Consider the following 25,426-nt stretch of genomic DNA (forward strand, 5'->3'; position numbering starts at 1 on the left):
GTGTGAAAGGTAGTAGATGCATATACTACCGGAAGCACATGACTCACACTTGGATCAGGGAAAGTCATAGGTTACCAAGAAGCCAATAATTGAGTCTGTTTTGTTCAAGCATGTAGTTACCATCGTTTCGGTAATGACTAAGAAGATTGTTGCTATTCTGACCCTAGTGGTCATATCAAATTGATTCCGTATACGATGAGTATGTTACGTGGTTCAGAGAAACAAGTTCGATGTAGCATTTAACTTAAACCAAAAGATTGAAATGAAAGCTAACCCAAGGCGATCAGTAGAAGTATCGCGATGATTGTTAAAGAAGTTGGTAGCTAGAAATGCTACATATTAAAATATGATTGTATTACATTAGAACATGAAGGAAGGTATACTCTGTTTTGGAGTTTGACTCTAAGAGACCTAAGTCTAAAGCGTTGCAACATATGATGATAGGTCATTAGAATATGACACATAGATCCATAGTAGTAATAAAAGAACTTATCTCAAGTTCGTATCCATTAAGGATCGAGATTGTGACTTGAAGGCCATAATTTGGAGTCTAGCCTGAGGAAGAGAGCAGGTGCACGATCGAGTACCACTTACAGTCAATGAGTCTAAGAGATAGACTTGAATGAATATAGAAGTTACCATTATTACCTAGGATGAAGAGATGACATACGGAGTCATTATACGAGCCCTGTTTCGTTGATGATTCCGGGACGAATCATCCTAAAGGGGAGATAATTGTAACGCCCGTAGATCCGGGCTAGTCAATTTAGAGGTAATAGGGGTCGAAAATGACTTTTCGACAAAATATTATTTAGAATAAATAATCTTAACGAAGTTTTAGAATATGTCACAAGGTTTCCGTACATATAAAGAGCGTCGAAATCGGAGTTATAACGAAGAAGTTATGACCCGTCGAAGTTTCGCGACGGAACCGGCACGACACCGGGAAGCGTAAATAGTGATTTTACGATGGAGGACTTTTTAGCCTTAGTGATCTAAACAAAATTCGAATAATATGTTAAACCGAGAAAATCCATAAAAAGAACGCCCAAATCTGACTTCGTATGAAGAAGTTATGATTTTTCTAAGATTCGGCTTAGCAGTGCACGGTCCGAAACTCGAATTTTAGTTCGAGCGGTTTTTGGCTTACTTGAATTAAATGAGAGTTGAAGATCTCATTAATAGGAACTTAACAGTAAAAAGACAGACGAAAACAGAGTCCGTATGAAGGAGTTATGAATTCTTCGCGGTCATTTAACAGTCTAAACGTCTCGTAGTGTTAAATTTAAGATCGGTCGAGAATTTGCCGACGGAGTCAAAATAAAAGTTGTAGATATTATTTTTACCTACGTGTGGATATAAAGAACTTCAAAAATGGAGGTCGTATGTGAAAGTTACGGATTTTAGAAGTCGGAAGTCTGTTGTGCGAAAATGGGTGATGTGGCACAATCTTGGCCATTGCTTTCTCCCCAAGTCTTGCCACTAGATGGTGACATGTTGCACCAAGTTTAGCCATTTTCACCCTATAAATAGAACCTCTCCCACCCTCATTTTCTTCACACCTTTCTCATTCTTTCTTCTCTTTACTCTCTCTCTCTCTAGAACCTCTCTCTAGCCCCGAAAAGCCTAGGGAACCTCCCTAGCACGAGGCAGAAGCCCCTAAGTGCTCGATGGCTCCAAGAAGAAGAGCTTTTCTGCACGGGAATGCTGCTCCAAGCAAAGCCTGGTTTTCTATAAAACCCGTTGTAAGTGAGCTACGCCTACGCTATTTTTAATATAGTTTTTATTTAATTATATTAACATTATTAAGAACATATAATAAGTAATTTGGCTATTATTATGGGTTATATAAGTATTATTTAACGGTTATATAATAGTAATAATAGCTATACTATTAGTTAGTCTCGGTGAATAATAGACTAAACTCTAGTGGTAATAACACTAGGTTTCGTCGAAGGAAATTATTTTTTTCAAGAAGTGAAGCGTTGTCTGAGTTCGGAATCACCACCTTTTCAAATGAGTGCATAGTTACTTTCATCTTACACATAGATATGAAGCATTTTATATAAACTACGTGCTATGTGTGCATATTATCTGTATACTTGTTGTCTATGTTGGATGAACGTTTTTATACATGTTTTAGATGATTTAAACTGTATATGTATTTTATATACACGAATATGTTGGGTATGATACGGGTAGATGAATGAGGAGAGATAAAAGATGATGTGAGTAAACATTGGCAGCTATAGACTTAGTGCCTAACTAATAAACATCGGCAGCTATGGACTTAGTGCCTATTGGACAAACACCGGTAGCTATGGATTTAGTACCTGTTAAGGAATTGGTAGCTATGGACTTAGTACCTATTAGATAAACACTGGTAACTATGGATTTAGTACCCAATGAATAGACTATAGTAGCTATGGAATTAGTGCTTTATGAACGAACATTGACAGCTATGGATTTAGTGCCAGTCCTATAACCCTGGAAGTAAGGGACTTCAGAATAAACGAATGCAAAATAGATGACTCTTAGGATAAATCCTTAAGAGTAAAAAAGATAATGGGGATGGGTATTTGGGTTGATTGTTTGATTGTTTAAACATAATAATTATATTATTGTGGGTTGAAAACCCTATGTACTCACCAGGTTTCCCAGCCTGACCCACTCAGTTTATTTATATCACAGGTGTTGATATGAAGTCACATTACACTGAGAGATTAAAGAGATGTAGATCACTAGTGTAAATAAATGTAAGTTCTGTTTATGTTTATGTTCCTGTATTGACGATGACATCCCAAACGTTTTAAAATGAATAAAATACGTTTCTTCGAAAATGTTTTAATAACGTATTTATCGTGTTTTTCTGGGAACGAATTCTGCAACATTTTTATTAAAAGAAGAACTCTGATTTTTATAAAGCATAAACAAAATCGGTTTTTTTATGGCCATGAAAATGGGGATGTCACATTGCTTGCTGGATCTAAGAACCAAGAACATCTTCTTCTTCTTCAAAGTACCAAAATCTTCATAAATGGATGGAAGAGCATAAATGAGGCTCAAAATGGTGAAAGGGAGGCTAGGATTTCTCTCAAGATGATATAGATATGATGGGGCTCATAAAATGCCCTAAAAACATGGAACCAACCCTTATATATGTTGAAAACCCTAAAACTCACAGTTCTCATGTCGTGAGATCCTATTGCACTAGATAAAAATACATAAATATCCATATAATAAACTTTAAAAAATACATAAATATGTAAAAATACATATAAATACATAATACATAAAAAGACTAGATAAAAATACATAAAAAGTATGTATAATATTTAAAAGTACATATAAATATATAAATTAATACATTTATACATTTAGAATACATAAAAATAAGTAAACATATACATATAAAAAATTAAAAAATACGTAAATACGTAAAAATACATATAAATACATAAAAAATACGTTTCTACATAATATATAAATTTTGACAAAATCTGCAGCAAAATCCCATTATTTTGCAAAAGTTCACGATTTGGTCACACGATCTGCTAAACAGGTCAAAAATGACTAAATTGAATAAATTAACCGATTTTTTCCAAAAAGAAAACATATACATTAAAATAAAATTAACTTTTAGTTTTAAAATAATAAAGAGAAATTGAGTAATATAATCCATATAAAAGAGTAATTTACTAAAAATAACGATAACTAATGTTTACCAACATTAGAAAATTAACTTTTAAATCCAAAACAGAGTATTTCGAAGTGACCTCACGATACCAGAATAACATTTCAAAGTAGTTTATTTTTTGAGGATTTTTTATTAATAAACTTCTTGGGTTACGTTTCAGGATACCAAAATGGCCATTTATATAATTTTAGATTAAAAAAAATTAACAAACGAATGTTGTAAATTTATGTTGAAACGTTAACCACATTTAATTTATACCGATACATATATAAGTATAAGCATGTAAAAAAAATTAGATTAATAAACTATTTGGACTATCAAGTAAGTTTTGGAAACCACAAAGACTATCTTTAAAGCATTGGGTGTGGCAACTGGATGTAACACCAAATTGGTGCCACTTCATCCATAACACCAATAGGGAAATAGTTTTCCACATGCTATATCATATTAAGAGGTGGAGAGATAAAATAGAAAAAATTATTTGATTGGTTGATGAAAGAGATAGCCAATCATCTTTCTTGTTTTATCTTGTCCTTGTTACCACAAGATCTAACATAACGAGCTTCAACGAGTTGGGGGGCGGTGTTCCCTGTGTCGTGACATCGTTTTCGTGTGCCAACTCAGCCAATTCATTTCTCGTTGTTACCATACCATATACTGTTTTAAAATTATTTTAACAATGACTGAATTTGTAACATCACTCTAAATTATAAGAACCATTTATATAACTTTGTCTAACATTTATTTGCTTCAAGTTCAAGCCGTCAATTGCTTAAAAATTGAAATAGAAACCTTAACCCTAAGATCTCGTTCTCTCAGCTCAACTTACACCTTCTTACTTCTTAGTTCTTATTAATTACTTTTCTCAGCTTGAAGACATTATTTTAAAAAAAAATTAATAATCTTTTAACTAGGGATATATACATTAAAGTCCCAATATATTCATCGATTTGATAAGAAAGTCCTAAACTTTATTTTTTTGACAGTAAAGTCCAAATTACTGACAATTTTTGACACTTTTACCCTTTTTTCCAGGTTAGCCGGTAATTAGGACTTTTTTGTCAAGAAAATAAATTTAAGACTTTATTGTCAAATCGTCAATTAGGACTTTAGTGTCAAAAAAATAAAATTTAGGTCTTTTTTGTCAAATCGTTGAAAATATTGGGACTTTAGTGTATGCATACTTTTTTTTTGGTTAGAAATTTAATGGTATGGTACTCTTTAAGCATAAGAGTTATTAAAACCTTCTCTAATCAGCTAGATCCTATTGAAATCCTTTACGTTTGCTTCTTGTTAAATCGTTTTTTTTTTTTTAATCTCAACAAACCGACATTGAAAAAAATTGAGATAATCAAGAATAAAAGAAAGAACCATGGTTGTGTTGGCTTTTTGCGGTCTCAAAAATGGAGAAATAAGAAACCAAAAACAACGAAATTGCCCTTCTTTCCCTTCTCCACATTCACACCCTTTTGACTGCGCATGTGTTGTTTGTGTTTGTATAAAGGCAAAGCAATTTCGTTTTTTTTAGGTTTCTAATTTCTCCATTTTTGAGACTGCAAAAAGCCAACACAACCCTCGTTCTTTTTTTTTTTATTGATTATCTCAATTTTTTCAATGTCGATTTGTTGAGATTAAAAAAACGATTTAACAAGAAACAAACGTAAAGGATTTCAATATGATCTAGCTAATTAAAGAAAGTTTCAATAACTCTTATGCTTAAAGAGTATCAAACCATTAAATTTTTAATCCAAAAAAATTATATATACACTAAAGTCCCAATAAAATCATAAACTTTATTTTTTTGACAATAAAATCGTAATTGACGATTTGAGAAAAAATCCTAAACTTTGTTTTTTTGACAAAAAAGTCTTAATTACCGGTTCACCAGGAAAAAATGGTAAAAATGTCAAAAACTACCAATAATTTGAACTTTACTGTCAAAAAATAAAATTTATGACTTTCTGAATAAAAATATTGACATTTTACAGTCAAAAAATAAAATTTATATATCTTTTAACTGCAATTAAAAAAATAAATAAATCGTCGGCAGTTAAAACTTAAAACTCCTTCTAGAAAATATCTATTAAAATGAACAGCGAAAGACACGTGTGACGTCAACGCACACGGCGGCTGACGGAAAAGTCAGAGAAGTACGACTAAAATTTTATTCAACGATTCCCAACTCCAATATTCCATAGTTTGGTGGTTGTTGAGCACCTCTTTACAGTAGTCTCTGAAAGGTCTTATATGTTTTTATAGCTTCTGGCTTCAGTTATCAGCAACACCAGAAGAACAAAACGCCAGTAGTTACCTACCAATTCTCTCTAAAAGGTGCTTCATGCTGTTTTTTTTCCGTTACTCTAATCTGAATTTTGGTATTTGATTGATTCCCGATCTCGTATTGTAGTGATTCTTAGTTTATATCGGTCTGTGATCAGGTAAATGTAAAGCAATTTTGTCATCGAGTAATGTTCTTTGATCTAGATTGTAGTCTGGAATCTGGATCTGTTGTTCGTTTTTTCTTTTATCTTACCTACCATTTCTGTTGTTGGGGGAACAGTTTAGGGTTTGCTAAATTTGTTCAGTGTTATCGTTGATCTATTGTACTCTGCTAATCTATACTTTTACATGATTTGAGGTAAATCTGTAGCTTTTCTTCTCATTTGTGTTTTTGTTCATTTATAGAATTTGATACAGAGTAGTGTGGAACAGTGAAGCTAAGCTTGATTTGGAATTGTGTGAGGAATTCTACTACAAGTTATAGAGATGGGATCAGGTCAATGGTCTGTTGAAAACAGAGCTCCTCTTAAGAACGAAGCTCTGGTGAGTGAGTTTGAGCCTGAAACTGGATGTCTCTCGATTATCGTGCTTGGGGCTTCTGGTGATCTTGCGAAGAAGAAGACGTTTCCTGCACTCTTTCATCTCTATCGTCAGGGATTTATTCAATCGCACGATGTTCATATCTTTGGCTATGCCAGAACCAAAATTTCCGACAACGACTTGAGAGATCGCATTCGTGGGTGAGATTTTCTCAAATATGTTCATTTCTTTTTCTCGCTTCAAAAAAACCAGATCATTTCTAAAATCACAAATAAGATAGATCAAATTCCAGTTTGCGCATCATAAACGATGCATGCATTGCAGTTTAATTTATTCTCCTCTTCTCCTCTTCTCCTCTTCTACTTTCTCATTGTTTATTCATTTTACCAACTTGTTTCACCATAGATGATGCGAGATCTAGTATTTCACATCCTAAAAGTTCTATGTAATTTAGTCCTTATTACTCATTCTATCTAATACTTCAGATATCTTACACCATGCAAAGGATTTGAAAGCACACATGAGGAAGATGTAGGCCAGTTTCTGCAATTGGTAAGTACTGAATAACTGAACACACTTTGTTATTTCCTTTCTACTCCCTCAAATCCCAATGAAAACAGAACTTTTTGTTCAAGATGTGAACACATCATCACCTGTGATTTCTTGAATAGATCAAATATGTAGCTGGTGCTTATGATACTGAAGAGGGATTTCGATCATTAGACAAGGCAATTTCTGAATATGAACTATCAAAAAACAGTACAGAAGGATCATCAAGAAGACTCTTCTACCTTGCCCTTCCTCCTTCTGTTTATCCACCAGTCTGCAAAATGATCAAGAGCTATTGCATGAATAAATGTACTTATCCCTAATCCCTAATCCCTAATCCCATTTCAAATTCCATTGTATCTAAATATGTGTCAATTGGATTTATGAAAGTTATTGTTATTTTGCAGCTGATCTTGGTGGATGGACTCGAATTGTTGTTGAGAAGCCTTTTGGAAAGGATTTGGAATCTGCTGAAGAACTCAGTGCCCAAATTGGAGAACTATTTGAAGAGCCACAAATCTATCGTATTGATCATTATTTAGGAAAAGAATTGGTGCAAAACTTGGTAATAACAACACTCAAAGTCTAAAACTACCCAATTTTTCTTTTTTAATCTTTTCAAATATTCTTTCTCCTAAAACTCTTCTTTTAATAAAAACTACAGATGGTGCTTCGTTTTGCAAATCGGTTCTTTTTGCCACTATGGAATCGTGACAACATTTCCAATATTCAGGTGAGATGATCTTGTAAACCATTATTAATATGAATTCAAAAGTGTAGTTTCATTCATTAGATTCTAATTTTTGTATAAAATTTTTCTTTTAGATTGTGTTTAGAGAGGATTTTGGAACTGAAGGTCGTGGTGGATATTTCGATCAATATGGGTAATTATAATAATAATATTTTGTTCATTTTATAGTAATATTATAAATTTATAATCCACACATTGAAAATGTTAACTTCTTTGTGTTCTTCTTTACAGTATTATCAGAGACATCATTCAGAATCATCTATTACAGGTAAGAAAAGAAGATTAAATTTATTCTTGAGATGTTTAAAAAATAAATTTTTTATCATTGTTTCCCTATAAAAAAAATGTAAAAAAGATATTTGTTTGTAAATACAGGTGCTTTGCCTAGTTGCTATGGAGAAACCTGTTTCTTTAAAGCCTGAACATGTTCGTGATGAGAAAGTGAAGGTATATAATTAATTAATTATTTATTAATTAAACCTTTTTGTTAAAATTTATATTTATTTTCTTTTAGAGTAAATTACACGAATGGTCCCTATGGTTTGGGGTAATTTGCATGTTTGGTCCCTAATTTTAACTCGGAAGGTCCCTACAGTTTGTTTTTATTGCATTTTTGGTCCCTGTCTTACCTAATAAGACTATTTTGCCCTTGATTTTTTAGTTTATTTAAATAAGCACACCCCAACCCTACCCCATCTTATTTAAATAAATTAAAAAATCAAGGGAAAAATAGTCTTTTTAGGTAAGACAGGGACCAAAAATGCAACAAAAACAAACTGTAGGGACCTTCTGAGTTAAAGTTAGGGACCAAACATGCAAATTAACCTAAACCATAGGGATCCATTTGTGTAATTTACTCTTTCTTTTACCAATAAGAGACATGGCATCTCTTTTGTATGTGCAAAATGACATAAATGCCCTCCAAATCCTACAACGCTTCTAGTCCTCTCATGTCAATAGGACAAATTTGCAACTTTTAGTCCCACACAAAAAGATGGGACATGGACTCCCTTTCGATCTCTCATTTGTGCAAAAGACGAAAATGCCCTTCGGAAAATAGCCTACAAAGCTTGTTCAGTCCAATCCAGTCAATGGAACAAAATTTGCAATTTTATTATATCCCACCCAAAAAAGGTGGGACAGGGATTCGATTTCGATCTTTGTGAAAAAGACGGAAATACCCTCATGAAAATAACCATAGAGAGCTTATGTAATCAGGTTCTCCAATCTGTTCTTCCAATTGAAGACAATGAAGTTGTTCTTGGACAATATGAAGGTTATAGAGATGACCCCACAGTTCCAGACAACTCAAACACTCCCACATTTGCCACCATGGTTCTCAGGATCCACAATGAAAGATGGGAAGGTATCAAAATAAATATATATATTTATATTAATTATTATTTTATAATTTGTTTAATTTTTAATTCTGTATATAACATTACGACATGTTGCAGGCGTTCCCTTCATTATGAAGGCAGGAAAAGCATTGAATTCAAGAAAGGCAGAGATTCGAGTGCAATTTAAGGATGTTCCGGGCGACATATATAAATGTATGTGAAGGAGGGGTATTAATGTAATTTTGGATGTCCTTTATATCAAAAATTTTCATTTTTTATATTTTTATTAATTCAGGTCAAAAGCAAGGCAGAAATGAGTTTGTCATCAGACTACAACCTTCAGAGGCCATGTACATGAAGCTAACAGTAAGTAAATAAACAATGAAGGGGTATGATTGTAATTTTGGATGGTTGTGAAGGAGGGGTATTAACGTAATTTTGAATGTAGGTGAAGCAACCTGGGCTTGAGATGCACACAGCTCAGAGTGAATTAGACTTGTCTTACAGGCAACGATATCAAGAAACCATCATTCCAGAAGCTTATGAACGTTTGATTCTTGACACGTAAGCTTTAATTTTAATTTAAAACATTCAATTTTTATTCCAATATCAACCAAACCTTAAAATTTACGAAACATACTAAAAGAAATGTTTGTTTCTAGAAGCTTTAACAAAATTGGTGTTTGGTTAACAGAATAAGAGGCGATCAACAACATTTCGTTCGCAGAGACGAGCTAAAGGTACGCTTCATAAACTAAATTTACACTTTTGGCCTAAGTTTTTAATTTTATTACAAATTTGGTCTGAAATTTACACTTTTGGCCCGGACTTGAAAATTTTGTTACGAATTCATCCTGAATTTAGTTTCTTGTTTGGATTGAATGAATACAACAGGCAGCATGGGAGATATTTACACCTCTTCTGCACAAAATCGATAGAGGGGAAGTGAAATCAGTGCCATACAAGCCTGGAAGCAGAGGCCCGGAAGGAGCGGATAAATTGGCTGAGAAAGCCGGGTTTGTTCAAACCCATGGATACATATGGATACCTCCGACTTTGTAGATTGATTCTGCGGATGCTGGTGCGTGGTGTTACTGTGTGGAATAAGTATGACATGGTGTTCGTTATATTATATGACATGTATGTATGTAGATTGTAGCATTTCTTTGCGGGTTTTTTTTCTACCTCCAAATACACCATGGTTTGTATCCTTCAATAAGGGGGTGTGAGAAAGTCATGTTTTGATGATATTGGATAAATGTTATGGAGATAATTGAGAATTTTTTTCAAAGGGATAATATCATAAAAGCCATTAATTATATGCTTTTAGGTTCATAGAGAACAATAATTAACAACGAACCAATGAACCAATCGTGAATGTCGAAAATCATAATGATCAACGACTGATGAAATGGATGTATATTTGTATATTGGAGGTATATATACCGGATTATACTAAAAAATCAATATGCAACACTCTAAATTTTTTCAACAATTTTTTTTTCATTTTTAAAACCACAATAAACATAATTTCACATTTCTCAAAACCAAAGTATAAGTTGTTCAAAACACAGGATAACAAAATATTTGACAATATTCTAAAATTCTCAAAACAGTGTGTACAATCAAGCCGGTACCTTTCTGTGATCATGAGAGGTACCTGAAACATATCACACACAACACTGTAAGTACGAAGCTTAGTGAGTTCCTCAAAACACCACACGCACATATAATTAGCCTCTCATGGCTATAACTTTGGTAAAAACCCATCCGGTCATGTGTTTCAATGAAGACCCTTTGATCCTATAACTCAGTTTGGACCCTCTAGTCCTAACTCAATAAAGCACAAAATAATACGTAGCATAAATCACAAGACAAAATGCGTGATATCACATAACTTAGTATAAGCACATAAGACCCTCTAGTCAATAACTCCATTAAGACCCTCCAATCTCGCATTATTACCACTCATGTAAGTATAGTGAGAAGACTCACCTCGTAGGTAGAACAAGGAAGTCTTGTACTCAACGGTAAGTCTAGACTCCACCTACATATATGTCACACCCCAAAAAAGAACTGCGGAAACGTTTGGGGGCGGATGACGTCATGTATAATATCATAACAATTGAGTAATAGTAAATAAAGCAAACACAACCATCATAAATATAATTTAAAAAGTTACATTGTTGCATGTGTTACATGTTTTAAAATCAATTACAATATGATGACAAAATGAATTTTGAACCGGAAGAATAGGCTCTGGTACTAATGACTAAACTGTTGATGGAATGAACTTCACTCAAAGCTGGGGAAGGAAAGGAAGGGTCAATTTCGTAGATAAGAAGGGTGTCGTTAGCAGGATAAGGGCTAGACATATATTTCATTAAGAAAGAGACGATTTTCCGAGGAACTCTAACAAGATCTAGCCTTAGCGTCCCGTCCTCAAAAGTTGATGGTTACCTGTATTACTGATTCTCTGAGAATACAAGTAGTTTTGAAAGAGTGTCAACAATTAAGTTGATGAGTTTATAAGAATTTGTATGAGAAAAAGTATGTCTTTCCGTGTAAAGTAAACACGTTTATTATTTCATATGGTATGAATTAATAAGTCATGCATAATATTTTGGACCAGCTGGATTCTTTTGTCTTTTACGTAAAGACAAATTTATATTTTATAAACTTGGAGTTTATAAAAAATAAAGAATCTTTACCTTTTAAAAGGTATGACCTAAAATATTAAAATATGGAGCTTGTTTTTCAACCTCCATGCTTTGTCTCTCATGCTTCTAAAGGCTAGTCATTACTTTAGAGTATTTTAATGGTTAGGCGTTACTTTTCATGGGCTATATAAGAGATGTATGAGGTTTGAATTTTTTCAAGAGTGAAACTCTTCTTCTTCCTTCTTTTTCTCTCCAAAACCGTGAATATGAAGACCTTTCTTCTTATGAAGTTTGGAGCTTTACTTTGGTTATTAGAAGCTGTCTTGAGTTGTCTCCTTTAGTTCTTAAGCACTTAAAGGCTTAAGGCACTCAAGAATACAAGAAGGAACTAGCATTCCAAGTGCTTTACTCTTGATGGTGGATACTTGTAGAGAAGATCATACACTTTGATCTTTTGTTATCTTCATCAACACCCCAAAACCAAGTAGGTTCAAAGGCTTCAAAGGTTATCTTTAAAACATCCTATGGTTGGTTTTATTTCATTCTAAGCTCTATAAATGGATCCATGATGGTGTGGTTTTCTTATGCACTAAGAATAAAGTTGTTTTTTTTAAGTCTTCCGTTGTCGGTTTTTGTGAAAAATAAACTTTTATTTCATATCAAAACCCAACAACGGTATCATAGTCATCTTTTATATGTTAGAATGATTTTTTTATGTTTGATAATCTTTTGTTTTTTGGAAAACAATTATGAATTTCTTTTGGTTAAGAAAAATCCATATTTGTCTTCTTTGGCAACTTCTTGGTTAAAATTGTTCATATATAACCATTTTTCATGCTTTTTAGTTATATAAAAGTTGCCTTAGAAAAAACAAAGAGTTGTTTGTTATAATATTTGATATGTTGTTGTGTATAAACAAACCATCTGGATATTTGTGCTGTGTTTGGTTGATGTTTATTTATTCATAAGATATAATAGATAAATATGTATTTTTCATTTGTTGATTTGATGTAATAAATTAGTTAGACTAGTTGTATTTACTTTAAATGTAACAAGATGAAGAAATTACTACCTTGAAGACCTTTTGAAGTGTTCCTTAAGTCATTTAGAAAAGACTTAATAATTCTTGTGATGACTCACAAAAATTATTACTAGTCATGGCTTGGTTTATACACATTATAATGCATGCTTGTTAAATGTATGTTATGTTTTATGTATGAAAATCGTTTTTACATGTCAAATAACATTTTTTTCATAATATAATATCACTTGGAGTTTGAGTAAAATATATTTAAAAGATAACATAAGATGTTTATAGATGGATATTTATAAAAACGTTTTACCGGTTACCGATTAAAACTCAATTTTGTTGAAAATAGTTTTACTGTAAAACTTATAAATATCCAACTTTAAAATATTTGAAATGGTTTAAAAGATGTTTAAACTTTATATAAACTCCATGTCATTATAATAAATAAAGATTTTTCTATTAAAAAGACCAAAATCAGGTTATAGCGTTTATAACGACAAATAATAAAACTAGTGATTATTTTTTACGTCGAAACTTAATATATGATATTGGTGTTTTAAATATAACGCAACATGTTGATATGATGTTTTATGCATGCTAAATGAGATTTAAAACATAAGTATCATCACCCAAGTTTTGGTTTATCAAAATATGACTTTTATCATAAGATGCATAAAATTGAACTTATAAAATAAAATGAGTTCATTCTATAAATTCATGAAGTCATAAGTTTTTTATTGTTAAAAGGAGATTTAAAATAGTGATTTTATAACTCATCCAAAACTCCAAGTCTTAAGCATAAAATAAAGTTTTATCAAGACTATTATCGGTTCTTAAAACCAATCTACGACTAAACTTTAAAATACCTGATTTTAGTTTATAATTGATCGCGGTTAATGGAAAATAAAATCAAGTTTTATTTGGCACCAAAAAAACCTCATAACAAGTGATATGAATTTTACAAAAGGGTACATGAATTGTTGGATGCATGCAATATTAATGAGACCATGTTTTTATAAACTATAATTGTAAAACATATATAAACCATTATTTACAAAACTTCAAATCTATGCAATCCATTTAAAATTCACTTGGTATTTTTGTGCAGTTCATATGGATTTTTGGATTGCCATATTCATTGGGTTGTCAAAAATAGTCAATGTGTTTTCGTATTTGCTTGTGGGAAAAAAGTCCCCTAACCATTTGTGGAATAGAACTCACATGTTTTTTAAATGGATGATTTGATCAATTTCTAATGTGATAAAGGTTTCCTAAGCATAAAAGTTTTGAGGCATAGATGAGATAAACATGCCAAGCTAAACAATAGTTATTTAGGATTCTATAATCTGGGAGTTACATAGTGTATGCAATTGGTAATCGCTACCTACCGAGTTTGATTAAGTTTATGGGATAAAGGTCGTCTAACCATTTACTTGTTTCGTTACTTAGATCATAGAGTTTAACAAATTAATTTATTAAGAAACAATATAAGGTATTAATTTTTAAAGACTAAATATTGAAAATACTAAATGAAACTTTGTTAACTTCTGTTGATAACTATTGATAATTTTATGCCTTGCAAAATCTCTCTCTTGTTGAGTTTCAAGAGACAGTAACATTTGATCGTTATAATTTCTATAACCGGTATAATATCTTGAGGTTCTACGTTTAAGATAAATAGAAATTATATATACTGAAAGATCCCATACATGAATAACCTCTACAACCAGTTAGTCTGATCATGACATTTTGATAGAAGTATTATTGTGATGATGTTGATGTGTTTCACATCATACTTGAGTGATTAACCATGACTTGCTGAAAGTCTTAGATAATTATGAAACTTATCAGATGTCTCATCAAGTAAAGCAAATATTCAATCAGAACACTAGAAATGGTTTCAAGTTTGTTCAAGCATTGAATAAAAGAAAGTCTAAGAGATTGTGCACTCATTAAGGGAAACACAACATAAACCCAGAAATCAAGAAAGGACCAAATGATTAGTGTTGTTTCTATTGTAGAAGAAACTGGACACTAAAAGTGGAATTGCTCCTTTAATCTCACCGAGCTGAAGAAGTCTAACTTGGACAAGACTTCAGATATCTATATGATAGAACTATTTATTTTTCCATCATTCACTTAAGTATGTAATACTTCATGAGACACTAATAATTGATATTATGTGCTGATGATTGGAAGAAATAATCAACTGATTACAAACGAATGGTATTTCGTGTTAAAGATATACCAAGTGTTGTTATAGTCTTTATTTAAACAATAGATGTATTGTACCTATCCTTATAGGGACATGTAACACTTGTAATCTATGAATAAATTTAGATTTTCTTATCGTTTAATGGATGTTCACATTCATGTTCTGAAACAATGTATTATGTGTTAAAGAATATTTTCTCATAATTTAAGTTATGATGTAAATCTATAATCTTTCCTTAAATTAATAGTTCTGATCATAACACCTATATAATGAAATGATATATGATTGGAACTTATCTATTTCATAATCATCATGATAATATAAATAAGAAATACATATACCAACTTCAAAAGGATGGAATTTTTGAAGGCAAATGAGCTTGATTCATTTGATATATGTGAATCCTATTTATATGGGAAGATGATTCACAAGTGACTTTGTCTATTAGTAGTTAAAGAACAAAAGGCTTGACAAAGAGTTATACATAAGTGATGTATGTAATCTTTTTTCAATCCATGAATAGATTTGGTGATAGATGTTTAATCAATTTCACTGACAACTTTTATTCGTTATTGTTGAAACTTTTTATTAGCTTAAATTGTTTTCATAGTGAAGATTGAAATACAACTTAATGAGATCATCATTAACCTTTAGATGTGATAAAGAAAATGAGTTTTTTTAACCAAGTCTTCTTGGAACATCTTAGGAATTGTGGAATCGATTCACAACTCATTCCGAAAAAAACACTAACTTGTCAATAGTATGTTTCTTGTGGCACAGGATCACCTGGTTATTTGAATCTGTCTTTTGTTATTCGAGGTAGCCTTTGAATTCTCTAGTGGGATATGGTCACCTAGCCACTAGCTGAATGTCGATAGTACAACTTTTTTGAAGAGGATAAAAATAGACCTTGCAGTCTATTATATGATGTTTTAAAGGAACTGTTTACTTTATAAAATTTTGGAATTATGCTCACTGCAACAAATATATGTTAAATATATATTTCCAACCAAACAAGTGGATTAGATAATTATATTAGGCTAATGATGAAATGGTTTATCCTTATCTAAAAGGTATGGAGTCATTGAGCTCATGTTAGACAAAAAGCTTAACCACTCTAGTATCTACTAACTGCATTTATGTAGACTATCCTAAATAATTGTTTAGGATGAAGTTTGTATTAATCCCACTAATTGTCATTCCTAAGACAAGTGATTAGAAAATTATTTTTCTAAGTGGGACCTATATGGAACTTTAAAAGCTTAAGAACCATAAATTAAATGCATCACAGTTTGGAACTAGCAAGTTTTCAACTGTTGTTGAATCTGCTCAAAGGTTGATCAGTAACTAATAGAACACATAGAGATGCATTCATGTATGATTATCAAGTATGGGCTTGATTAATCCTCGATATACTTTGACTATAAAGAGTAAGTGAGTTTTCAAGGTAGAAAACATACATGATTGAAAATCTTCTCAGATTTAAGCTAACATCTCAAAGTAAGAATCTTCTTTCTTATAAGATAATTACATGGTGTAATTTAATTATAAATCAATATGACTCTTGTGTTTTTCTACAAAGCTAGTGGGAGCGCAATAACATTCCCAATATTATATGTAGTCGACATACTAACTCATGGAATAAGGATCTGTATGGATAAATCATGGCAACTTAAAGGATTAAGTAAAATTGCATTAATTGTCAAGGATCTTAAAGAGCTTAAGATGAAGGACTATGAGAGAGTTATATTATCAAAAACCACATTACATGATTTTGAGCAAAATCCTAGGGAAAATGTTTTTGAACTAGATAATATGATTGTATTCCGTATGCTGATGTAATTGGATTAATCATATATGTCATGATTATGCATAAAGGCCAAATGAGACGTATGCTTAGAGCATGTCAAATGATACCAGTATAAACCAAGAACAAGTCATTATGTGACTTATAGGAATATTCTAAAGTACTTGCGAGAACTAGAGAAGTATTCCTAATATATGGAGTATTTGAAAGAAAGCTATGTTTAAAGTTGTTACACATGTGCTAAATTTTCAAATAGATTGAGACGACTCTCAATCACAATCGGGCGTGTCCTCATTATGAATGAAGAGATAATTACATGGATAGTGGTTCCATGTTGATTTTAATTACAATTACACATCAAAGTTAGAGTGCCTCATGGTTTGGAGAACTACGTACAAAGATGCTTAATGTATAGTTCATTATGACTATGAGTAATCCCATTATGAAAGTATTGGTATCTAAGTCATAGTCAAGCATCTAAGTCATTCTCAATAGTTTTTCTTTATATATGAGTCATATATAAGATTGGAAATGATTGTCTTCGCAAGGTTTACACAAATCAAGTTTGTCAAATCTACTTAACAAAGCTTCTTCATTAGCTAAAGCATGAAAGTCAAGCTGGTGCTATAGAGCATTGTTGATACAAGTAGATGTATTTGATTGAAATTTGGTATTTGGATATTGGAACAATAAAGCAACATATATTGTAATGAATGATTATTAGATATGAATCTTTCATTAAATAATTGTTGTGTTCTATATTAGCATGTTTAATCCTTGAATAACTAGGTTATTCTAAATGTCCATAGTCGTTCATAGTTGGGGAGCATCTATGAAGTAAGACTAAGATGAGAATGGCAAAGAGTTGCTACCAACGTCATAAGTACTTGATTAGGAGAATAAGTATTGGACTTGACCCGCATCAAAATCACTTTATGGATCGTAGTCAAGAATGATGTTTTTGATCAAGGTTGTATATTTTTAATCTTAGACCTAAGATACATATTTGGGACTTGAGATGTAGGGATAGTTGTGCTTAGACATGGTTTACCGTTGTTTCGTAAAGGGGAATTCATAAGGGCCATCATTGGGTATGACATGAACTGCATTGATAGGCGTATATAGTCAAGATGATATTTGTATTCTTAGACCTGAGATACATATTTGGGACTTGAAGTGTAGGAATTGTTGTTCTTTGACATGGTTTACTGCTGTTTCATAAAGGGGCAGTCATAAGGGCCATCGTTGGGTATGACATGAACTACATTGATGGGTGTATGTAGTTAAGATTGGATTTTTCCCTCTTATTCATTGAGAGCATGACATCAAAGGCCTTAGTTAAAGTTGAACGGTAAATGAGATTGACCGTGATCCATATCTCATGTTCGGCATGATGTATGAGATAAAGGAACAAATGATACCAAACCATTAGTAACACCCTTCATATGTTGTTAGGGGGATTAGCCCATTGCTAGACCTCAGCTACTATCTATGTTAGTCTATAATAAATCTTGTGCAAGTGGGAGATTGTTGGATCTATATGCCCAAGAATCATTATGGAGTGATATTGCTAATAATATATGATCCTGTAGGGTCACACCTTTATCAAGTTGGCACATTTTGTATATTTATTATTAATGTGATTATTAATAAATAATATCAATTCTTGTATTTTAATTAGAGAATAATTATTATTTTATGAAAATAATAATTATAATAGAGTATTACTAGTTATTATTTCATATGGTATGATTTAATAAGTCATGCCCAACATTTGGACTAGTTGGATTCTTTTGTCTTTTAGCTAAAGACAATTTATATTTTATAAACTTGGAGTTTATAAAAAAAATAAAGAATCTTTACCTTTTAAAGGTAAGGCCTACAATATTAAAATATGAAGGTTGCTTTTCCATGCTTTGTCTCCTATGCTTCTAAAGGCTAGTCATTACTTTAGAGTATTTTAATGGTTAGGCCTTACTTTTCATGGGCTATATAAGAGATGTATGAGGCTTGAATTTTTGCAAGAGTGAAACTCTTCTTCTTCCTTCTTTTTCTCTCCAAAACCGTGAATATGAAGACCTTTCTTCTTATGAAGTTTGGTGCTTTACTTTGGTGATTAGAAGCCGTCTTGAGTTGTCTCCTTTATTGCTTATCAGATTTAAGCACTTAAAGGCGTAAGGCACTCAAGAATACAAGAAGGAACTAGCATTCCAAATGCCTTACTCTTGATGGTGGATACTTGTAGAGAAGATCATACACTTTGATCTTTTGTTATCTTCATCAACATCCCAAAACCAAGTGGGTTAAAAGGCTTCAAAGGTTATCTCTAAAACATCCTATGGTTGGTTTTATTTCATTCTAAGTTCTATAAATGGATCCATGATGGTGTGGTTTTGTTATGAAATAAAAATAAACTTGTTATTTTTTAAAAGTCTTCTGTTATCGGTTTTTGTGAAAAACAAACTTTTATAATTAACGTGTTGAATAAACAGTAGATAAAATGAAAAGAGCTTACAAAAATTCTTAAGGAAATGGATTGAAGAACAAAGCTCCAAGTAAATGTTTGATCTTTGATTTTTGGAAGGAAATGAGAGAGTAAGTCTTTGGTGTGTAGAGAGAATTGGTGGTTGAAATGTTGCTGTAAATGATGTTGGTCCTAAATTCGTGTATATAAATGAAGGAAAGATGGGATGAGAAAATGAAAAGTGACACTAGCCTGGGTATGTGTAATATCGCTTTGGGAAGGTAAGTTTTAACCAATCAAGTGACAACACAAGTGGGCAAGTGGGTGATTAAAATAATATAACTTAAGATATTATTTTATAAAAATGTGATTTAAAGCTTCAAATTTGGCATAAAGTAGGATTTTAGAGGGTTTAATTTATGAAAAATACAAGTTTGAGGAAATTTCCAGTGTCAAAATCTCTTAAATTACAAAAAGGTACGAAATGGTAAAAAATCTGGAGTGGGTTTCGGATATGCGAGGTGTCCGGAGTGGCTAGGAGGTTCCGGAGTGAATTCAAGAGGTTCCGGAGTCGATCAGCAGCTTCTGAAGTGGCTTTGGTTCCGGAGGGCATCATCTTCCGAGAATGCGAGATTACCCGGTGCAATAAGTTCCGAAGCGTGCAAGGCTTCTGGAACATGCGAGATTACCCAGTTGAGAGGGTTCTGAAGCCAAAACTAGATAGTTTCGAATCAAAAGGCTCCCGGAGTGAAATTTTCCGGATGAGAGGGAATTCCGGAGCGAGATTGTCCATTTCTTGAGAAGGTGTTCCAGACTAAGAGGGTTCTGGACTGAGTGAAGAGGCTTCGGAAATGAATAGTGTATTCCGAAATGGGCTTATCCTTTTAAGTTTTCTCCTTCCGTTTTGAGCTGTTTTCAACAAAGGAAGGGATTGTAACGGTACAAATGTTTATAAAAACCTGAGAGGGACATGAGAGAGATTTGGGAGACAGAGAGAGATTTGAGATACAAAGAGATATTTGGGAGAGATTTGAGATAGAGAGGGTTTAGAGAGAAAGAGGTTTTGAGAGATTTTTATTTAAAGCCTTTGTTATGGTTTTGCCTCGTAGTGTTAGGATTGTAAACTCCAATACGCCTTGTTTATGAGTATTCTACATCCCCAAAGGATACATAATTGAGTATTATCGAGTTACTACATAACTCACCCTATTTAGGGTTTAGATTGTTCAACATATAAAACTCCTGGGTGATATTTTGTAATAAGATAGAAAATTATACATTAGAAAATGTAAAGTGAGCCCTAACATACGAGTGTTAACTAAGTTGACTGTGTTGACTTGCTGACTTATCGTGACCAAAATTGATAGTTGTCACAATATACATAATCACCTCTAATTAACAATCGTAATAACAAGCTCAAGATGTTAAGCTAACTCCTTTTTCTTGGAGAGGGTGAAAGACCATTTTACCCTTCCGTGATCTCAATAATCCATGACTTGACCAAACCTGAAGTCAACACTCGAGTCAACATACCATGTTGACCCAATTCGTCGAGTGCATCTATACAACTCATCGAGTTCCTTTATTTCTCTGAAATATCGGGAAAATCCAACTCAACTTGCCGAGTTGTCTCACCCACTCGCCGAGTGTAAGGTCCTAAATCTGAGGATCCAAACCAGTGATCAAACAAATAGCAATCAAACAAAGTAAGAATTGAGTAGAAGAAGGATAAAACCAAGCATACACACGTTTATATCACAAAAACATCTAGTACACCATGGATACACACACATGACCATAAACACACGGAGATACGCCACCCTATGATAGACAACTGAGACATACTTTATATAGGAACAACTGGCCGTAAACTAGTTTACGGTCGTACTCACGTTTACGACCATAAACTAGTTCACGGCCGTCAACACCAATCTAGTCGTAAACACATACAAACTACCAACTATTACATCTAATAAGACCAAGACACTACCAAGACCTATACAGATGAATACCTAGCCCAAACCACTAGATTGTGACCTATCAATAAAAGAAAATATACAAAGGCCTTGTATGTTGTTTAAAAGCAAATATCCAACAAGTAGACTTGAATTAACCATGAAAAAGATGGATAACTTGTAGCCATAAACACTAGAATTAAGTTTGACACCGGAAAAGCTCTGATACCAATTGTAAGGTCGTAAATCTGAGGATCCAAATGAGTGATCAAACAAATAGAAATCAAACAAAGTAAGAATTGAGTAGAAGAAGGATAAAACCAAGCATGCACACGTTTATATCACAAAAATGTCTAGTACACCATGGATATACACACATGACCATAAACAGAATGAGATACGTCACCCTCTGACAAACAACTGACACATACTATATATAGGAACAACTGGCCATAAACTAGTTTACGGCCGTACAGACATTTACGACTGTAAACTAGTTTGCGGCCGTGAACACCACTCTAGCCATAAACACATACAAACTACCAACTATTACATCCAATAAGACCAAGACACTACCAAGACCTATACAGATAAATGCATAGCCCAAACCACTAGACTGTGACCTATCAATCTCCCCTTGGTTTGTGGCTAGCATAAGCTTGGTCTTATCTTCTCAAGGATTCTGCAACAGCCTTACATTTGTTTTCTCCAAAGCCCGCATCCAAAGCCTGTTTTTAATGATCCTTGCGACCATCCCCATGTACTCTTTAGCAGCTTCCTCCATGATCTCTAATTTATAGATAATTTGATGCTCTACCAAAGTGTAAATACCTCTCTCCCTGAACCTTAGAAGATCCATAGCTTCGACAAGTCGATAAATAGTGTCACTGTCTAAAAACTTGATAACAGCAGTGGCTGTAACCTTGTTATAAAACCCAGAATTCCATATTATCCAGAATTCCATCCCAATAATGTTGAGGAATTAGAATTTATTTGAATTGATTAGTAGCAAGCCGCAACACAATCTTCATTGGTTCTAGGGTCGATCACCTATGTGTCTCTTTTGATAAGGGAATTTTCTATTTTCATTCCAGTAAACTTTTCTCGGATTTGTTTTTCCAGGAAGAGCTTGAAATTTGTCGCCTGAGGATCGTTGGAGGGATTGTAAAATAGAGCATTTGAAAGCTCTGTAATATCGACTTTTGTCCAAGAGAAAAAGTCGTGAGTACTCTTGTAATATTCAGGAGCGCCAGATTTCCTTTTCGCTAACCACAATTTCAAATTAGCATGATAACCCACATTTTAATTGCCAATTTATTTCCAAACATATCTCCAAATAGCCGTTTTTCAAGTTCAGTTATTGTGAATTGATGTTGGTCTCCACTTCCATTCGCATCAGAGTTTTTCCTAAACATCCATCCTTCTTTCTTTTCAGCAATAACTTTTATTTTGGCTTGTTTGATAGTGATTCGAGTATTGGCATTGACTGGCTCAGAATCAAATTGATTGACAATTTGAGGAGGTTGGATAGGTTCACTAGAAGGACCTTCAGTAAAGGTTGGCTGATCACTAGGGGTCTTGAATCTATCACCAAATTCTTGAAAGAGCTTGTTCTTCAAATCAAAGTAGCATGCCGTTAAGGATCCAAGATGAGTTTGGAGATCAATTATTTGCTTTGTTTTGGCTCTGTTGTCTGCTTCAACATCAAAAAGTTGAATGTCATGTTGACCTATCAAGACATCTTTCTCAATGATTATCTGATTCGACCTCCCAATCTCAATCTTGAGCTATGAGTTGGAAGGTTCAACTCCCCTTGATCTGCCTTCCTCAATAGATATGCCTTTTCCGTGAGGAGGATGGATTGAAGCTTCTTATGCTGCCAAGACCCGAGCAAGTCTCTCAGAAGCGAGATCATGATCAGGAAGTATTGGGGAGGAACCTCCAGGAGCTGAAGAACTCCCTGCTTCAAAAGTAGGTCTTGGTCTTTCATTGATTGGAACTGATGGAACCATTGGAATTGTTGTAGTAGTGGCAGATGTAGTGATTGCAGGCTAAACTAGTGACATCTATTCTCTAACAAGTACTCCCGGCCTTGGATCGATTGTTCTCCTTTTACCTGGAGGCTAGGAGGTTAGAGTCGTTTGAGGATCACTCACCACTGTCATAGAAGTAGGAACATCAACATTTAGGTGATGAATCCTTGATGTTGTGTCTATAACAGTAGTAGCACTGGCCATTGGATTGGAGAGAGGAGGCATCACTTCTTGAACATTTTCTACATCCCTGGTCTCTGTTGCTGGATGAGAAACTTCATCTATGTTGTCAAAGAACGATTCGAGCTCCTAGTTTGAAGGACAATAATTATTCCCAAAATCAAAGTTCATATCAAGATCATGTTGTTCATGCAAGTTAAAATATCGTGATCCAGGCAAACCACCACCAAAAATTGAGTCATCACCTTCAAAACCATCTTCTTCACCATCATTTTCACCATCACCACCTGTATTCTCACTCTCTTGAAAGTTACTTTGCACTTCCACGTTTGTCAAGTTGTCATGTTCCTCTGCTATAATTGCAACAAGAGGAACTCTTTCGTCTTCATGCTCAGACACCGTTATCACATCATCTTCAGATTCTAAGTGATCAGAATATTCTTCAGATTCGGATGAATCACTTAGCTCTGAAAATGCCCCAAACTTCACTAATGGATACTTTCCTTGAAACATGACTTTACCCTTCCAGTTTTGTTTGATTAAGCCAATTGTGTTCGACCCAAGGGACTTCACATCAAGAGTTTCTTTGGCTTTTTCAATCCGTGGGTGTTGCTCATTGATAATCACTTGGAGAAACCTTAGATATGTGAGGAATTTGTACCTTGGATAATCACTTGGAGAAACCTTGGTTTTATAATCATTTTTCGATTATAAAAAGGGGGAGAAGTTTTATATGGAAATTCGAACTTGAATTTTTCATATTACGCAGATTTGAAGACCGCGGTGATCTTGAAGTTTTGAAGCTTACGAGATGATGCAATTGGAAGTTCGGAAGTGATATATTCAAAATGGGTTTGGTTTTATTGAAGATTTTTGGGGTGTGTTTTTATGTGCAACTTTTGGGTGATTATTTGGAGTTTGGAATGCTCTTGATCATTCATTGCTGCTTGGATTGTATGGTCTCACATCCTAGAGCCCAAATTGAAAAGTCATGGAAGAATTGAAGATTGAAGTTCGTTTCGACATGTTTCACCTTTGAGGCTCGAACCGCATAGTGCTTGATTTTGGAAGATTTGAAGTGGGTCATTCATTCCTAACTTTGAGGGGGAGAATGTTGGGATGCAAAGTTATTCATGATTGACTTTGTAAATGTTGACTTTTGTAAAACCCACTTGCATGTGGTGCATTAACCTTTAGACCCATTTGTTAGTGAGAGTGAGAGAGAGAGACATGTAAACACCTCTATATAAGGTGGGTTTGTCCACTTGTAGAGGTGTGCTTGAGAGACGTAGTCATAGTGATTAGTGAGTGAGATATTTATGAAGCTCTAGACTAGATCCGTTTTTTTACTCATTTACTATGATCGAATATATCTTTTAGCACCCAAATCACCATGTTCAATTATGCAAACTATAATTCCGCATGCCAAACCATGTTCTCTATCACTACACCTTGTTTATATAGTGCATGAAAGGAAACAATGTTTCTTGCCATTTCTAGCGAATAACAACATTTATTCAAATCTAAACTAAGCCCACTACTTAGCGATAAAGTATAAACTCCAATCTTGGTGATAGGTAGAGCTTTCCTATTCCCCATGATTAAGTTTATTCTTCCTTGCTCCACATTCTCACTTCTTCTTAGTCCCTGCATGGTTGGGTTTAACTTTCCCATCCTTCACATCTTGCTGGTACTTTGGGCAGTTCCGCTTCCAATGTGACTTTTCATGGCAATAGAAGCATTCAGCCTCTTTTGAGTCAGAAGAAGGAGTGATGAAACCTTTCTTGGTTCCACTTGAAGAAGAGCCACCAAGGGTTGTAGCCTTGGTACCCTTTGAAGATCTCTTTCTCTTCTTCCCTCGACTTTTCCCGATTGTGAAAACCGGGGCGGAGTTTGGAGTAGGAGTGTTAACAACCGACTTACCC

At 33.5% G+C, this 25,426-nt stretch overlaps 1 protein-coding gene across 2 annotated transcripts; it reads left to right on the forward strand.

Annotated features, from left to right (window-relative positions):
• The first annotated feature begins 5,820 nt into the window (after positions 1-5,820).
• G6PD6 (glucose-6-phosphate dehydrogenase 6) lies at positions 5,821-10,448 on the forward strand. Of its 2 annotated transcripts, none has more exons than XM_078985916.1 (15): positions 5,821-6,028; positions 6,383-6,717; positions 7,003-7,069; positions 7,189-7,375; positions 7,474-7,631; positions 7,731-7,799; positions 7,892-7,950; positions 8,049-8,085; positions 8,193-8,264; positions 9,036-9,183; positions 9,275-9,370; positions 9,453-9,523; positions 9,606-9,721; positions 9,852-9,897; positions 10,052-10,448. In XM_078985916.1, the coding sequence occupies exons 2-15, from the start codon at positions 6,464-6,466 to the stop codon at positions 10,217-10,219; spliced, it is 1,548 nt and encodes a 515-aa protein (XP_078842042.1). In that variant the 5' UTR covers positions 5,821-6,028; positions 6,383-6,463; the 3' UTR covers positions 10,220-10,448. The 2 variants fall into 2 exon arrangements, with proteins under 2 accessions (XP_078842042.1, XP_078842043.1); XM_078985917.1 differs by having other exon boundaries at positions 5,888-6,135.
• The last annotated feature ends 14,978 nt before the right edge of the window (positions 10,449-25,426 follow it).

This window comes from Lactuca saligna, chromosome 3 (assembly GCF_052625555.1).
Source record: "Lactuca saligna cultivar CGN05327 chromosome 3, ASM5262555v1, whole genome shotgun sequence".
Classification (NCBI taxonomy): domain Eukaryota; kingdom Viridiplantae; phylum Streptophyta; class Magnoliopsida; order Asterales; family Asteraceae; genus Lactuca; species Lactuca saligna.